We start from the raw sequence: 15,819 nt of genomic DNA on the forward strand, positions 1-15,819 counted from the left end.
ATCTCTAGGTTCCCCTCCCGCCACAGAGAACAGAACCTCATAAGCCCCCAGCATTGCCCCTTGGAGCCTGAGGCTTAGTTTGGACTTTCTGAATTTAGCCTACTATTTTGAAATAGAAAAGAAAAAAGGATCCATAAGCATAAATCAGTAGGGAAATATGGACAAGCAAACTTGAGAAATGTTCTTCCTAATACCTCAACCTGCTCTATTTACAAGAACAGAGAATAACAAGAAACAGAGCCACTCTCTCTGCCTGTTGGGGTTGAGGACCTCCAGGAGTCAGGTGGACCCAAAACCTGGGACGAAATTGCATGCAGAAAAGTGACCTTAAGTACGTCTCTATTCCTGAAACCAGAAATCCATGGATCAGCTATTTCCAATGTTTGACCTTTTGAAATGTAGCAGAATGGTGTGTTTAACGACTCAGTAAATATTTCACACTTTAAAATGTTTAATTATCTTTTAGATTTTTGTCACTTGTGTGAAAATAAGCCCAAATCAAAACTGACTAATCCATAGCGTGTATATTAAACAATAAAATTATTTTCACATTTATATGATTTGGGGCCTTTTTTGGTACACAACAATAGCTCCATCTTTCTTCCCTAAAATGTAATTTTCAAAAGTTGAGCTTTCAAAATCATCAATTAAACTGACTAGCTGCACGCTGTCTATATAGGACTACATATAAAATACCTTTTTCCCCCTTTTCATGTTACAGCCTAAGTTCTAACACATCTCAGCGATGTACTACCTAGATTCTGATTGCAAAGTTTCAGTTTACAGCTTGATATTTCCACTGTAAAATATGTAGATTGTAGGTCTTGAAAATTATCCTTATTAAAAGCACTGATACAAATACCAGCAAATCAGCTATCAGGAATTCCCTCCTAACATTTTGTTAAAGCTGGGTTTTCTTGACACATCCAAACCAACTCCAAATTGGAAAGAAATGGTATTGTAAAACATACTTCAAAAAGCTTAGTGGTACCCTCTTCAAATATTTTTAAGGTGGATAGAATTGGCTCTGTCATTCCTTGAGAGAAACACTTTAATAAATAAGAGTCACTCGTGATTTGTTCACCGATTGCTGCCTACCACTTGTTTTCCTAAGCATTTTTTAAGCATTCCTTTGCGAGATAGTCCAACGTCTAATTTTCCTGGAAAGGTACTTTCACAGGCCTTTTTCTTCACAGCCTATTGAAATCACAAACTCTGACATAGAAAAATCTGAATCACTGAGATTCTGTATTGTATGTAAGAAGTGGAGGACAGGACAGTTGGTTTTGAGCGGCTTTCTCAGCAGCACCCACTGATTAAGCAGATCTCCCTAGCTGGAGTTATCAGACGTGGTGGCCACATCAGCTTGGCTAGAGGACAGCTCCTGGAAAACCTTTGCTTTCTAAAGGAATACATCTTGATGGGCTCTGAAATTTAAAATATTTTAAGCCAGCAATTAACTAAAAGTGAATGAAGAGCTAAGTGTGTGTGGTGAGAGGACAAGGATTCCTCACTCCCCAGTTCATGGCTTGAACCTTCCAGACGGTGTATCGTGGTCTTGCTAAGCAGATCCCCTGTGCTCATTCTCATTCTGTAATTAACAACGACTATAACTTTTATTTCTCCACTTAACCTTTGTGGATAGCTCTAATCTCTGCTTAATTTCATCATTAATCTTTTTTGGAAACTTCACTGCTGTCAGAAAAAACATGCATATAAGTTTTCCCACCATGCCTCTGCAAATTAAATACAATGTGCTCTATACTTGCCTCATGCAAAGGCTCAGTGTGATTTGCTTCCAAACTATTCTTAGGGCTGTGCCTAAACAGAATGCAGCCATCTATAAAAGCACAAAGCTTTGGACAGGGGAAGAACCCTAAGAGGCAGCAACCCAGTAGAGCATAGGACAAATGGTAGTCATTCTGCAAAAACGTGCTGAATGAGGTCTAAGTTGAGGAATTTATCCCGCTCTGCCTTTCTCTTACCTAAAGGAGAAAGCTGTTCACCACTTCCAAGCCAAGTCCAAGTTTTCAAGTTGACTGTCAGCAAGTCAGGTTTACACATAGTTATGTCTTTATTACCCTCTGTGCATTCCCAGGTACGAAAAAGCTTTTAAGATCAGAGAGTATCACTATAAGGCCTAATGGATTACAATGTACCATAACTGTACTTGTGTCTGTAAAAATCATTAGCATGTGGAAATGGGTAAAACAGAGCTCATCAACTCCCAGGTGAAAGGGCGTGCACCCTCTGCTAAGTGTAAGAGGTTATCAGAGGCCCACCAGCAGGCATGGGTTCACAAGGACAAGGCCTGAGAGAAACCAAGCAGTGAAGGGAATATTCTCATGCACAGTCTTTAGTTAGTGATGCACTGACACGGCTTGACTGCCTCTGAACTTTAGGAAAATGATGATCATTTTTCATGGGCTGCTTGCTTTTCTGCTAGCTTTTCTTTTCTGTGAGTTTCTGGTTGGGCTGGATTTAAAAAGATTCCCCAACAAATCAGATTGGTAGGCTGTCAGTGCCACTCCAAATATGGCCCAAGGACAGACACCAGCCACATCACCTGGGAGCTGTGTAAAAATGCAAATGTCAGACCCCCCCACCCCATATAGGGGTGGGGCCCCGCAGTGTGACCTCTCCAGGTGATCCTCATACACACTGAAGTTTAAGAAGCATGATCCACCAATCCTTCCTCCCTTTCTCCCTTAGTACCAAGATCCTCAATCCGGAAGAGGGTGGCAATATTGTCAGGTAAATGCCACATTTCTCAGCCTCCCCCAAAACAAGTGTAGGTCAATGATACTTATGTGCAAGCAACTGGAAGGGGCGTCCAGGAGAGCAGTTAGTTTCAAGGGAGGCTGGCTCGCTGAGATGTTCAGTCCCTTTGCTTTCTGCCTGAATTGTGGATGCGAGGACTGGTGCTCCAACAGCCACCTCAGTCCAAGAGGCAGCCTCCATGATGGAAACTGTACACTAAAAGTTAAGGAGTTTAAAGGCAGGAGTCTGTTCCCAAAAAGCAGATCAAAAACATCCATATTAGCCATGGCTTTCTTTCCTTCTGATTTTTTATATGAGAGAGAAATAAACTTTGAACTTAATATACATGTATTCTAAACCTGCTTGTTTGGGTTTTCAGTTATATTCCATCCATCCTAATCCTAACTAAATCCCAAAATATTATGTCAGTGTGCATTCAGAAGCTCCCTAGAAAAATAAAGGGTGAAAGGATAACACCTTTCCCAGGGCTCCTGGGAGCTTTGCCCACTAAACCAATGCCTGCCCGCTCCCATCCCTTTTTCCACATAGAACTTTCTGGCACTTGGATTTAAGTAGGAATTGATTAAGCTCTGTAGAAAATGAACAGGTATATCTTCCCTTACCTGGTTTATAAAGATAAGAAATTGGCATGTTCCTTGAGGAAGAGAGGAACCGGAGAGGGCAACCACATTCAGATGCCCACAGCTGACTGGCAAACAAATAAGAATATCCTCTTACAATCAAAAGGTTTGACTGATTATGAGATCACTGCACTTCACTGTTATTGCCAACTGAACACCCATCCTGCCCACTTGCTGTAAGTAGGAGGAGGCAGGAGGTAGGAACTGTGGCCAGTTTTTTCACCACTAGATCCCCAGAGCTGAGCTCAGAGACTGGCACACAGAAGGAGCTAGGATTTGTTGAATGAATGAATGATTAAATGGATGAATACATTCTAAACTTTTCATATTTATACTGATCCTTCCAACTTACTCTGGGTAAAATACTCAAGTGTGTTTCCAATGAATGGCTCAGGGAATGTCAGTTGCATTGTCCCATCCCCCAGAGACTAGATGGGACTCCCTGCAGTTGGGTGTCAGTGAAGGAGAGACTGGTCCAGAAACACAAGACAGAGTGTCACTGCAGGCCTTGTAACCCACTCCTAGCACCATGTCACCTTGGTTGCTTCATTTAACCTCTCAACGTCCCTACATGCAAAAAAGAAAGTTGAGAAGGGATTCACAATATTCCCCCACAATATAATCAGTTTAGGAATCCAGAAGAGCCCTTTATGTCTAGAAATAATCTCTAGCCTCAAGTCTTGAAGGTTTGCTTACAATTATTTTTATTATGATTTTAATGAACTAATACAAGGTACCAGAGAATCCTGGGAATGGGGTTATTTATTATATGGCCTCGGGCTCATGTGCTATAAATGTCACAAAGGGGCACAGCCCTTTCACTAATTATTCCAGTAAAACAGGAGATCAAATATCAGCACAAGAGATGACACAGTACAGTTGAGACTATTAAAAGGAAGTACTCCCAAACTGGGTATCATAAAATACATCATGAACTGTGAACAGATTTGCTCAATGAACAGGAGCCTCATCTTTTAATCTCCACGGATGCCATCAAGGAGTTTCTCAGGGTAGAACGTGAAATGAAAAAAAAGTGTCTGGCCAGGAATGTACATTATCCCCCAATGACCTGTCACAGAGACTATTTTTAAAGAAACATTTGTCTCAGCAGAAATGACAGCATTTAAGAAGTGGTCAGGTACCAGTGCCAGACAATCCTTCAAGGAGAAAGGTTGCAAAGCATGGCTGCACGCTTTGCAAAGGCCCAAGTGATGGATGAAATGGGAATTGCCCTTGGCCAGTTAGACTGCTGGTTTAAGCAGCTAGAAAGATAATGCAGAAGTTAGAGCTTGAAAATCAGGTGGAGTTCACCCCAGAATTATTGCAGCCACCTCAACACTCAAAAATTAATCAGGTCTTAGATTTATAAGATCCATCTTAACTAGAAATGTAGACTCTAACTGCCTTGTAAATTTCTGATATAGTAGCTGCTCACTGAATTGTAGTATCCCGGTGAAGAATAATGTCATAAGGGATGGGGTAATCCCAGGTTTACACGATTCTCTTATATGAACCTAGCCACTCTATTTCATGTCATAAGAATATGGAAAGTATATTACAGCTATATTACATTGGGCTTCTCATTACTGACATAGAGCTTATGTTAGGTAATTCTTACAAAACACTGAGAGAAACTAATACACAATGGTATATTTATATATTTGAGGAAAATAGGGCGTCAACTCAGAGCTGATGTGTCTTCCTTCCCTGTGCAGAAAAAAAAAAGAGTGACTAAAGATGTCGGGGACAAAAGAAGGAGAATAAACATTTTAACCATTAAAACTGATTTCAAATCCAGGGTAGAAAAGTGTTATAAATTTACTCTTTCCTGCTGTCTACCTGTTACTTCAGAGAATAACAGAAAGATTTTCTGAAGCTGTCACAGGACTTAAGCATGTCTCCAAAACAGAAAACACTCAGCACAGCCATCATTGTTCTGTTTAAATTTTTGGAGATCTCTGGTAGGGAAAGTGGGACACTTCACAGCATTGAGAGCTCTGCGAATCACCTCAAACCAGCAGTTCTTGCCAACTGGTGTTCACCTGGCCTCAGCCAGTTACCTTCAGGGGCAGGAGCCCACAGCTCACTGCCACTCCCATGCTAAGTTCCAGTGGATGAAACATTGTTCCTTTTCTAAGTGGTCAAGACTTCCATCTACTGCTGACCCCATCAGAGCCGTCTGTCTAGGTTCCACACCCCACCCCACGCCCGTTCCTCTTCCAAACAGCATCTCAGGAAAGAGCTCTCTTGGAAGGAAACACATTTGACATCCACTACACCCCCTAACTTCCAAGCCATCTGCTTCCAAAGCTCATCACCAAGACACAGAGTATAGACTTCTCATGGAACCTGACCATTAGCACAAATATGGAACATATTTTACTGCTAAACAAAACAAAAAAATTTACACTTTGAAGAACTATGGCTGCCCTTCTCCTTGTCTCCCTCGATCACCCCTGTTGTCCACCGTGTTTTGTTCTTGCCTCCAGAACCTCATAGTGTGTCTGGGTGTGCGGCAAAGTCAAACGCCAGTATTGAGGACAGTGCTCATGAGTTTCAAGTGATCTGTGTAAAAGAGAGAAATAACTGCTCCACCTACACAAAGAAAAGTGCCTGGATTAAATGAACTGTACAACGTGAGTTTGCTAAGTGCACCCTCCCGACAGCAAGTTAAATGGCTATAAGAAATTGTGCTTGCATTTCATGCCATCAGATCCAATTTCCCAGAACCTGAAACACCAAGTCCTCCCAAAATATGGCTTCAATGCTGGCAAATATTTGCAGATACTATCTCTGCAAATTAAGTCCAAATACAGTTGTGTACAAAGTAATTTACAGAATACCAAAAACATTCTGTTTCTCTGAATAGATCAAAACAGAAGTAAACATCATTCTTGAATTTACCACCTAATCATCATGGAAAATTCAACAGACAGTTGAGCGGGAAACTAGATTTCTATAGATATTGCTAAAATATTTGGTTTTCCTATATCAGAGTATCTTCAATGCTATTGTGCCAATTTTCAAATGGAAACTAGGATGGGTGATATTCAATGTAAAAATATATGTATACTGTATTTCAATATTCATAGCCTGATACTCATACGATGACTCTGATTTCCTACCAAATCAATTTGCTAGGTCACTGGGGGCTCTGAGGAAACTTATGGAGGAGCTTGAGTGTTTCTCACTCTCAAATTCATTTTGAAATGCAAATAAGTCCCTGCACCTCACTTGGGGAAATACACACTCCTTGCTTATTGTGTGCACCCACTGGAGGGTACTATCCTCCTCCTGCCTTGGGCTGGGGAGACTTGAAGCCAACCACTGAGCTCTGTGATTCTAAGGGTGGCTCAGGACACCTCCAATCAGTCACCTGAGTTACAGACATACTGACAACTGAAATGGGTCTTAAACTAACAGCCACAAAATCAGCGTCTCCTCCTGTGCTATCCAGGTGTCCTCAGGACGGTGACAGACAGGAAGTATGGGTGTATTTAAGGTTCCTGGACAAGGTTCTTCCAACACTTCCTTTCCCCATAGGTTGTTCACATCAGGACCTGTTCCCGAGTCTCTGGCAGCCGAAGAGCAATCAGGCCACCCCCAACGAGAGAAGTGGCAGCCAGAAGGATGGGTACCACTTTGGTAATCCCAACAAAAGAAGCGAAGATGGTGTTTCCCAGGATAGCTCCAAATTTGCATAATCCATTGAGGATGCCAAAGGCCGTTGCCCTGTGAAAGAAGAAGAAAATAAATCATTCTGAAAGCCCAAACTAGACCTCCTTAAATGAGTGGGATGGGATTATTTCTTCTCCTTGTTGTGAGGAAGGGATAGTGAACGTGTGGGAGGGAATTTTTTCCCCTAAATGGACAAGTAACATTTGAAAATACAGAATCACCAAAGCTGAAAGAATATGTAACCTCACCATTGAACGGCAATCACCACTTGTTAACATTTTGGAATATTTCCTTCAAACTCGTTTCTTTTTCTTTTCAAATATCTCTTTTTGAAATTTGCAGAGGTAATAATGAGTATTGTGAAATACTGACAGAATGAAGAAGGAAGCAGCAGAAAGGTAAGTTTTCTCCCTTAATAACACCTCACACCCTCTTGCAGCAGAGACAGCTAGGTGTTCCTAAACAGCATTTCTTCCAATGTAAGACTACATTTCCCAGACTCCCTTGTTTCTGAGTCTGGCCATGTGACTAAGTTTTGGCCAATGGAATGTAAGTGCAAGTTGGAGCTCCCAAGAAACTTCCTTAGAGAGATGTCATGAGTGGTCCTTTTCTTCCGTCCCTTTCATCCTTTCTCCTTCCATCCTGCTTCCTGCAAAGTAGGTGGTCTCATCTTAGACTCTGGATGAGGTCATGAAAGGCAGGACAACAAAGAAAGCCTACGGTACCTGGTCTGGACTTCTGCAGGGCATTACAATAAAATGTCTACCTTCCTAAGGCCGCACTGATCTGGGGTTTCTGTCATCCCCAGGGGAACCCTAATCCTAAACCCTCAGCACACTTCCCAGTGACAACTATGACTAACCATCTCTCTTTTCTGGACACCGTCTATACACAGAGTCAGTATTCCCAGCATTATTTTTGCCCCACTGAAGTAAAATGTTTCTTTTTCACACCACATTATTAAGAATATGACTGTATTTTGTATTTTAAATTCTTTTTAGATTGTTTTCTATAACCGTACCACACTATACCTTTATAATCACCGGTCCCCAATCCCAATCTTTTCATTTTCAGAATTTTCTTGGATATTGGCACCTGCATATTTTTTCAGATAAACTTCAGAATAAAATTTTCAAGTTCCCAGAGGGGGAAAATTTTTTCATTGAATTTTGAATGGGCTCTTTTAAGTTAGAGGAAGACTAAAGAATATTTGACTTTCGTGTAAAATTAAATCTTCTTAGAATTCAGGAAGGTATATTTTGACATATATTTCTCTTCCTTTATGTCTCTTAGTAAAGCTTTATGATTTTCTTCAAATAAGTGTTTCACCTTTCTTATCAAATTGATTCCTAGATATTTTATAATCCTGCTATTAAATGGATTTTGATTTTATTTTAATGTTTTGATACATTTTTAAATCTATACATTATTAACTTAGGTTTATTACTGATGACCTTACCAAACTATTTTATTGTTTCTAGCCACCTCTTCAGTTAATTCTCTTTGTCTTCCTAGAGGTGACATCACATGCTATTGAAATGGTGGTATTTCCTCCTCTTTTCTTTTGTAAAACTTAGAAGTTCCTGGTTCAGGGGAGAGGGGCTCTAAGTATGGTAAGCTGTGCTTTCCATAGCTGCCTATAACTGAATACCTGTGTCATCAATTTTGGGACGACCACTAAGGTATTTTTGCAGAATTGCATTTACCTGCCTTCCATGCCCCTTCACATTCCTTTCGGACACAGGGCCACCTATCTGCTATCTTGAAATTCACAAGTCCCCCTCCAAGAGGAGAAATAACTGCCAAGTAATGGCCTTGACCATATGCCTTTAAACAAGGCCTCTTCCTATATGGCTTGATAAACCCTGAGCAGCCCTGCCTCATTCTCTGCAAAAGCCCAAGACCATCATGCCTCATTCCCACCCCATGCTCTCTCTCTGTCTCTCCTCCATCCTCCATTTTTCTAATTCCCCAGCTTTCTCTTTATCTTCCATTGGCAGGCCTCAGTTAACCTGTCTTTGGGTCGCATGCCCCATACGGTCTCACCCCCATTCCTCTCTCCTGGATGTGGTTTACCCTGGTGCCTTGCATCTTGCCATCTCTGCCACCCTATCAAGCCTCAGCCTGCTTACTTCCAGGTCTATACCAGCTCCCATGCAGATGAAACTCAACACCCTAAAACACATCTGGTCCATGGAACACCAGGAAGTCCAAGATGGCAGGGGCGGAGGATCTTGGGGCAAGTAGATTTCTGGCCAAAGACGTCCAAACAAGTCCCAGGGGGAAGCCCCAGGAAGAACTGACCTCTGGTTGGTGGGATACAGCTCCACCGTGATCACATCCAGAGCATTCCAGGCAGCAATGCTGGTCCCACAGAACAGGCACTGCCAGCCGATCATCGCGGACTCACTGTTGCCAAAAAACAGGAAAAAGCAGCAGACAGCTGAGGTCAGCATGGAGCCACCTGCAGAGGGAGGTCAAGGGCAGAAAGAAACATGAAGCCCATGTCCGGGACAAGACTGTCACCTGAAGGGCTTGCCCCTTCTCCCATCTGCACAGATACCCCTGTAGTAGGTCCATCTCTACATGGAGAGAGCACAGCCTGAAGCCCCACATGGTGCCCCAGCCATGGGACTAGAACCTTCTACAGGGTCATGGCACCAGGGTCAGCTCTGGGAAGGACTCTTAAATTCTCCCTCTGCAGTGCTGTCCAGTCCAGAATAACTGGGAAGGCAGAGGAGGCATTGGCTGAGAATCTGTCATGGGCTGGACATTGTACGAGGTGCCTGAGATACATCAGTGTCTAGAAACTCCATTCTCAGGAGCTTGATTCTATTGGGAACATAACTGTAAACAGCTGCAGAAGGACCCTGCTGGTTATTCTCCATTTATGCCCATCTCCACTGCCCTTCTCAGCCCTGCTCTGTGCCCCAGGAAACTGACCCCCATGGACTGCATACATGGGGCTCCTTGTCAGCTGGGAGGAGAAAGGAGTTGGTATATTTCTTCCCAGCTCCTGTCCTGTTTTGTAGGCCCTTTTCTGGCAATGGCTGCATCCCTCCAGGACTGCAGTTCCTTCCAGGTGCCTTGTCCGTGGCTCAGCTCTCACTGGGCTCTGTTACTGCTATTTTCTCCTCCGTCCCTACAGCCCTAGAGGTGGCACCTGCTACCCAATCTTGCTAGTATCTGGGTGCCTCATCTGCCTTATTTGTCCCCATAACCGTAACCCTACCTCTAAAAGCCACCCTATCAATAAAGTTTCTCCTCTAGAACCGTCTGGGTGGATTCTTGTTCCTATCAGGACTCTGGCTGAAGGAGTTAATGATAAGAGATCCCACTGAAAGAAGGCTGTGTCAGACCCTGCTGAAATCCAATACATCCAGCCCAGAGGAGCTTGGGAACTCTGCAGCGGACGCGCAGGGCAAGGACAAGGAGTATGGCTGGCAATGCAGTGGAAACAGCCAGCAGGAAGGAAGTTAAAGTGGGACCCAAACAACCAGCTGGGGCAAAGGCCAAGAGTCCCCAGCAGGCCCCAGGACCCTGAGGGTGGGTGGTTCCCTGGTCCCCAAGAAGCCAGAAGGCTGGCCTGGCCTCACCAACAAGGCCTCCCTGGGGGAACCTCTCCCTGGAATCTCATGCTGGACCTGGACCACCAAGACTGGTGCCGAACCTGCTGATGAGCTGGGAAGGGGTAACCGTCTGCTCGAAGTCTGCTGATTCTGGGGAGCGACAGCTGGGGTCAGGTAGCCTGGTAACCTCTTTCCAAACAGCTAAGAGAGAACTGGGTGGGAGGAGACCGGCCTCTACTGGACCACGAGTGCCCTGAGAGCAATATCACGTACATGCATGCCTCCCTCAAGGTAGCCAGCTGTGGGCTTGGCTTACAATAAATGTTGACAAGTATTTGTTGACTACAAAATATTATCATCAGATAAGTCAAGTGATAGGGAACTGACCCTGCATCTATGTTAGGGCTTCTTGCTCTAGGTCGCTCTGGCCTACTTCCCCTTTCATAATCCTTAGTCCCTTGCAAGTGAGAGACCCAAGTTCAAAGCCCAGCTTCATCTGTGTGACCTTAAGCTAGTCACTTAACCTTTTGTGCTATCTCACTTTCCCCATCCATTACATGTTGATAAAAAAAACAGTATCTGCCTCACAGCCTCACTGTAAGTGTTCCATAGGTTAATATTTACAAAATTCTTAGGACAGAGCCTGAGCTATAATAAGCACTTCCTAAGTGTTAGTTACATGAAATGTCTCATTTACGTCTGTCTCTCCCAAAGGATCATCCACTCCTTAAGCACAAGGATGCTGTCTGGGCCCATTACTGCTGTATTTCCATTGCCCACTGCACAGCCTGGCAGAGAATAAGTGCTGCTTAAATTAAGTTTTATTAAATTAGTAAATAAGGAAGAACAGCCTCATTAGAAACTTCTACTCTGTTGTTAGCAGGACACCACTTCTTCCCTGGAAAGAGAGCAGTGCACCGGCAGGACACATCACGCTCCAGCAGATGCTTCAGGGGCCCGGGAAACAGGTCACCCCCAGAGGGATTTATGGAGCATCTGGTAGTTACTGTGCATCAGGAATATTGCCATTGATCCACTGCCTGCCAGGCCTTTTACTAAAGATACAAAGTAGGCACTGTCTGAGGGCTTCATCTGGCTCAGGAATGAAATACAGACGTTAATAAAAGGGTAAGATATAAAGAATGGTAACTATGTTCCAGATACCCAGTTCGGGGAGAATGCCTTTCTTTAGCCCTATAGAAATCAATTTGGATCTGGGATACATTCATGATGCCAAGAAAGCCTTCAATGGCAAAGAAAAAGACGTCCATTCTCCCCCAGCCCTGCCTGCCCCCTGTGCCAGCCTGCCCTCTGCTTCCGTGTGGCAGTCACCGGCAGCTGGTCGCTGGCAACGGGCCACTGTCGTTCACACCGGTGCCCACCCACCTCTTGCAGATACTACTTCCCAAGCGCTTCCTCACTGCTCCAGGACCTGGTCATGCAATTCACTGTGTGACCCCGGGACTCAAAAAGCCAGTGACAGAGTGGCAGAAGGGTCACGTGTCTACATGCCTTATCTCATTGGCGCAAACAGAATTTGAAACAGAGGCTCAGAGGGATCAAGGGAGTTGTGCAGATTCAGAAGGCAAAGGTTGGCTGAGATGGCCCCCTGGGCTTTTCCACCCTCTGCTCAAAGCTTGGTGCTCAGGCTGATCTCGGGAAGAGGCCACCTTCTCGGGTTCCGGCCAGTTCAGCAGCGTTCCTGGGTGGCAGCTCTCAGGCAGGCACCGTGCCGGACATGGTATTACAGAAGTTAGGAAGCCACTGTCCTTTTCCCAGGTCTAACCAGTCTGCCACGCCTGCAAGATGACCCCATCCTCATCACCGGATGCAAAGGCTGAAGTCACAGCCATTCCTTGGAGTTCACCATTCTGCATATTCATACTACTGTTTATAATAACAGTATCTGATATGCGTCAAACGCCAGGAAAACATTCCCTTCCCATGAAAACCAGATCAGTGTGCTCTTCTCTGATGAAATGACTCTGATTTATTTTGTTTCCCTTTGAGCTTTGTTGCAGGGAGTTGATATTAATTTTCTTATCAGGTACATCCCTACGGCAGATCCTTCATGGTGTGTTGATTAGATACTGTCCCCTTCTCCTGGCCCCACTCATGGTCTAGCACATATTTTTACTGGCCCTGGGTGCATACATTTTGTTTCTTATGTACCATGCATGGCATGTATTCCTACATCAAAACACTACAAGTCCTAGTGGAATGAAGCAAGGCACACATGGATCTGGCTACCATTTTTGAGAACCTACAGCGCACCACGCACTATAAGATGCTTTGGGTACATTATGTTCAACCCTTAGAAAACCCCACCAGCTCATTACCAGTATCCTCATCTTATAGATAAGTAAACTGAGGCATGGAAAAGAAAAGGAACACGGTCAAAGTCAAACAGCCTGTAGGTGATAGGATTCCAAATGAGTCTGTTCAACTCCAAAGCCCAAAGTGTTATGACAATTCAATAATAATAAGTAACACAATTCATCTTAAACCCATCAAATGAAACCAACGCTCATTTAAGAGCACTTGATGTATTTTTCTTAACAATAATCTTACAGAGCAGGAAGTTTTAACATCCTTCATGCTAATAGAATAAGTGGTTGTCACAAAATTGCTCAGTTGGGAAAAGAAGATGAGTCCCTGGCCTGGGCCATAGGTCTCGGGGCTTTAGAGATGTGCCTCCTGGCCCAACTCCAGTAGATTCCATCTCACCTGTTAGGTTTCCTCTCACCTGTTAGGTTTCCTGTGCAAGATTTCTTCAAGAAAAAAAAATTCTACTGCCTTAATAATCTGCATACGCAGGCCTGCACCCCCGGGAGCACAGGTGTGGCATCCTCATCAACTCACCCATCATCTTGAGTCTTCCCATTCTATCCATGAGCAGGGCAGAAATGATGTTCCCAGGCAAGACAGACAGACTGCCAAGGAAGCTAACGAGGTAAATCAGGAAGTCGTTATCTTGTTCGAAGTCCATGTGGCAGCCTTCCTTCTGTTCCAGAAAGGTGGAGTTGATAAACCGACAGTTGATGAACTTATGCTTGTAGAGGTCTGGGGAGAGAAGGAAATGTTTGGCTCATGTAAAGTGGATGGGGGCTGGGAACAGACTGGGGCTGAGGCAAGGATGAAGTTGCGCCCCTTCCGTGGGCAGGCTGCACAAGCTCATGGCAAATACACATTCTCTACGTCAAGGTGCTGTGCGGCCGGGGATGGATGGAAAGAGACACCTCTGGAAATGGAGTGACCTGGTCAACTTCCTATCAGCAAGGGGAAACGAAATGAACATTCCCTGAGAGGCATGTTTAAATACATCCTTTCTCAAGCCAGGTAACAGCCCCGTTTGTATCAGTGAGGTAACGCGGAGGACCACAGTGGCTGGGCCACTCCTCTGGGCTACCCACCTTACAGGAAGCAGAAGACAAGGGAATGAGGCCCAGCTTGACCTGACCGCCCAGAGCCCACAGAGAAATGTGAACGTTCTCCAAATCAAAAACCATTTGCGCAGTGGTTTCCGGACTGGAGGGGATGAATAAGGAAGCACAGAGGATTTTTAGAGCAGTGAAATTACACTGTATGATGCTCCAGCCATGGATACATGCCATGCATTCGCCCAAGTGCATAGAATGTGCAACACCAAGAAAGGACCCTAATGCAACTGTGGACTCTGCGTGATTACGATGTGTCAATGGGCGTTCATCAATGGTAACAAACGTACCACCCTGATGGGGGGCGTAGATAATGGGGGAGGCTATGGGGGGGTCGGGGCCATATGGGAATCTCTGTACTTCTGTTCTATTTTTATCGCAAACTGAAACTTCTCTAAAAAAAATTAAGTTTTAAAAAAATATATAAATCATTTGCTTTGGAACTATTCCCATGTCTTCTGACACCTTCTAATACCAACTGTTCTAAAAGAAAGATTATTAAATAGGCTCTCAGGAAATGTGGGTTTGGGAAACTGGCTCTGCTGCTGACCCCCTTATTAATGTTTTTTTTTATTACATATGGTTGATATACGAGCTTGTATTGGTTTCAGATGTATAACACAGTGGTTCAACAGTTACCCACATTATTAAATCCTCACCCCCTCTAGTACAGTTACTATTAGCATAGAAAGATGTTACAGAATCACTGATTATATTCTCCATGCTGTACTACCATCCCCATGGGGGACCAACTTATATTGTGATTGTGAATTATTGTGCCCCTTTATCCCCCCCCCACAAACCCCCCCTTGGTAACGACCCTCCCTCTTGGTAGCCACTAGTCACTTTCAGTGTCTATGAGTCTACTGCTGTTTTGTTCCTTCTTGCTGCTGACCCTCCTTAACCCCCCTGAACTCCCACCTACAAAACTGGAGCAACACGCTGGATCATCTCCATTGCTTCCAAGCTCGGTCATTTCGCGACTACAGCTGGTTGCCAAAATCCCCATGTTAAGTGTATGCAAACAAAGAGACAGCATTAAAACTTGAAAGAAGAAAATAAAAGCTATGCTGTTTGGATGATACACAGCAAATGTATAGAACTCATTCTTATTTTTTAAGGTTCAGGCTAAAAAAATAATTTAGGATGGTAAATCCCATAATGGGTTATTTAGAGATTGAGGGATATTTTGGAGACCAGATATGGAAACTTTTGGGGGTTGACATCATGGAGGAAAAAGGTGTTCTGGCATAAACCATTCCTTGGTACTGATGCCAAAGAGAATGCACTGATCTGGACATAGTGCAAGTAGTTCCGTGGAAAGATCACAGACTGCGGAGCCAAACGGCGGAAGAATGAATCCAAGCTCCGTCCGCCTGCAACCTGTGGACTTGGGCAAGTTGCTGACACTTCAGGATCCTTAGCTATAAGATGGGGATAATAGTACATTTCCCACTTGAGACAATGTAGGTGAAGCCCGTGGTGGAGCTCAGTTTCCTTATATTCCAACTCCACTTGGTATGTTATTAATTTATCAGGCTTTAAGTAGAAGTAACAAGGAGTGAGGAAGGAGTGTTTGTGATTTTTTTCTTCAGTCATGGAAACCTGAAATAGTATGCCTTTAAAATATCTTATCTCATTTCATGCACAAAGCTTAAAAAGATGCAATTGTCCCTTTTTTGTTGTTGTTGTGAGAACATGAGTCTTGAATTTTGCAAGTTTCAAATTATGCAA

At 43.9% G+C, this 15,819-nt stretch overlaps 1 protein-coding gene across 5 annotated transcripts in view; it reads right to left on the reverse strand.

Moving 5' to 3' along the window:
• Positions 1 to 218: 218 nt before the first annotated feature.
• SV2B (synaptic vesicle glycoprotein 2B) overlaps positions 219 to 15,819 on the reverse strand; it is a 158,788-nt gene continuing 143,187 nt past the window's right edge. For all 5 annotated transcript variants that reach the window (XM_036931872.2, XM_036931874.2, XM_036931877.2 and 2 more), the window contains 3 exons: positions 13,511 to 13,711; positions 9,384 to 9,543; positions 219 to 7,133 (listed from right to left, as the gene is read on the reverse strand). In XM_036931872.2, the coding sequence (XP_036787767.2) occupies positions 6,950 to 7,133; positions 9,384 to 9,543; positions 13,511 to 13,711 (545 nt within the window). In that variant the 3' untranslated portion in view covers positions 219 to 6,949. The remainder of the gene's footprint in view (positions 7,134 to 9,383; positions 9,544 to 13,510; positions 13,712 to 15,819) is intronic.

This window comes from Manis pentadactyla, chromosome 18 (genome assembly GCF_030020395.1).
Source record: "Manis pentadactyla isolate mManPen7 chromosome 18, mManPen7.hap1, whole genome shotgun sequence".
Lineage (NCBI taxonomy): Eukaryota > Metazoa > Chordata > Mammalia > Pholidota > Manidae > Manis > Manis pentadactyla.